The 2,183-nt window shown below is 50.4% G+C and overlaps 1 protein-coding gene across 1 annotated transcript; it reads right to left on the bottom strand.

Annotated features, from left to right (window-relative positions):
* Positions 1-919: 919 nt before the first annotated feature.
* Positions 920-1,741, bottom strand: PLEKHF1 (pleckstrin homology domain containing, family F (with FYVE domain) member 1). The gene has a single exon (XM_009997465.1). It carries the CDS (start codon positions 1,739-1,741, stop codon positions 920-922), a length of 822 nt encoding a protein of 273 aa, XP_009995767.1.
* Between the last annotated feature and the right edge of the window lie 442 nt (positions 1,742-2,183).

Here is a 2,183-nt window from a genome sequence, read left to right as displayed (position 1 = left end):
AATAAAGGACCTTAATTTTGGACTCCAGTGGCTGATAGACATGAGAAGAGCCCACAAGTGAGCACACAATGCCTTGGGCTCCTGTGTGGGAGGGAAGTGCTGTACTTCCTAGGTTCTAAATTTGGGATTTTTTCCTGGAGTTTTCAAGACTTTTAGCAAATCTTCCCTGGGCTATCCTTTTACTTGAAAGGCTTGAGTTCATCAAGTTGCTGGTAATCTGGTGGAACTGCCTGGTTTGAGATCAGGGGCTCTGCACTCTGTTAAGTTAACTGCAGTAAGTCTTTCCCTCCTTATCTCTTTTGTATAATTTTACCTGTCCCTTTCCCCTCTCCTTCCCTCCTGGCCTGGGACCACCAAAACGGCCTCCTTCCACACGGGAGAGCTGGATGCTCCAGCACTTTGCTAAGGCTGTTCATACTGAGCCTCGTACAAGCTCCCTGCAATGGGAGCACCATTTCCTTAGTGTTTCCAAAGATCCAGGTGTAGCAATGGAAGTCTATGGAAAACAGCACCTGGCGTGCCCCTTGCCATGACACAGGAACACACTGCTAGCAGGCAGGTGTGTTTAACTCCAGGATTTCTTGCTCCTTTTTCTCCCAAGAGCTGATCTCAAAGGATTTAAGAAAGTAAGATAGTATTGCTCTGTTTTTGCAGACAAGAAGACTAAGGCACTGAAGGGTGAGATTGTCTGGCCAAGGCTGATCTGCAGGTCTCTGCCCCAGTTCATGCTCTTTGCTGAGCTCTCTGTTCATGTCATGACACATTTTCAGAGGGTAACCCCATCTCTTCTCCCCACACAGACACCCCATACAGATCCACCTTCCTAGGCATGGCCTTCAGAGAAAACACCAAGAAGGGCATGCATTGGAGGTCAGTAGTTGGCTTCCCAATGTCTAAAGGCCACCAACTCCCAAGGAGATCAGCTATGGAAAGAAGACCAGGATACTTCTGAGGTATAAAACTCCGTGTCTGCTGGCCACTGGTCAGCTTTGTCATCATCAGACTTGTCGCTGTCATCGCCGCTGGAGGGTTCGTAGCCCGGGATGGCAGAGCAGATGGGCTCCAGCTGCCTGCGGTCTGCCTCTGCCTCCTTCTTCTTCTCTGTCAGCAGCTGCCTGTAGCAAAGGTTGCAGACCCTCAGGGGCTTGGGGGACAGCCGGGGCATCAGGAACCTCTGCCTGGAGCAGTCTGCGCAGACGACAAAGCCACACTTGCGGCAGTGGTGCCTTCGGGTGAGCGTGGAGAACTTGGTCTGCGTGCAGCGCATGCAGATGTCTGTGGCCTTGTCTGGGATCCAGGGGGCCGCATGCTCTGTGGAGGGCTGCCGGCCCGTCTTCGTCAGCAGGTGCCTGATGCACTCCTCCAGATGGCTGATCCACTCCTTCCTCTCGGTGAGGGAGGCTGCAGAAACCACAAAGGACTTCTTTGAGGTTTTAATCATCCAGCGGTTCTTCATCTGCAAGGTATCTGGCAGTGTCTCCAAAGTGACGTCTTCAAGGGGAATGATGTGCTGGGAATTGTACTTCCTTTTGTTGATGACTATGCTGCCGTAGACAAGGATATCATTGAAAAGGAAGAATATGCGAGGCTTTGGTTTCTTGCGGCATTCTTTGGTTAAAATTCCTTCTCCTAAAAGGACCCTTCCTGGCACGGCTAAGGGCTGTCCAGAAGCTCCAAAGCAGTTTTCCACAGCAGCAATGCGCTGGCTGTTGATCTCAGTGTTTGCAAGATGGTCCACCATTTCCAGCATGCCCTGAAGAGAACAGAGAGAAGTGGTGAAGTTGTAAACATGTGCTCTGGGGTGAGGCTGAGCAGTGAGCATATGCACAGGTCAGACACTCCTAATGTAACCTGAGGTTATGAGTGACCTCCTTGCCACTCTGCCTTTTAGTTTGTTACCTTTTAAAATCAGTTTTTCAAACTTTCTAAGCCTACTTTGCAACAGCCTTGTCTGCACTGGGGTAGTTCAGTTTGCAGCCGTGGAAACCCGAAAGGCAGAGACAGCTCTTCCATTACAGCTGTGCTTGTTCCCTGTACAACTGTGTGCCTGTAGCAAAGGGCTGGACACAGGCTCAGGGAAGAAATATGTGGTCTTGGGAGCAAGACTCCTTTTTCTGACTGCACACACATCTTCTCAAGGATTAGTTACAGACACATGCACCCCACAATGCCACTTTGGCCAG

The sequence above is a fragment of the Chaetura pelagica genome, unplaced genomic scaffold, assembly GCF_000747805.2.
Source record: "Chaetura pelagica isolate M959 unplaced genomic scaffold, ChaPel_1.0 scaffold425, whole genome shotgun sequence".
Lineage (NCBI taxonomy): Eukaryota > Metazoa > Chordata > Aves > Apodiformes > Apodidae > Chaetura > Chaetura pelagica.
This window is presented reverse-complemented; position numbering and strand designations above follow the sequence as displayed.

What these genes read in the sequence shown, in the direction of transcription:
- PLEKHF1 (XM_009997465.1), bottom strand. Translation starts at nt 1,741, where the DNA reads ATGGTGGACCATCTTGCAAACACTGAGATCAACAGCCAGCGCATTGCT.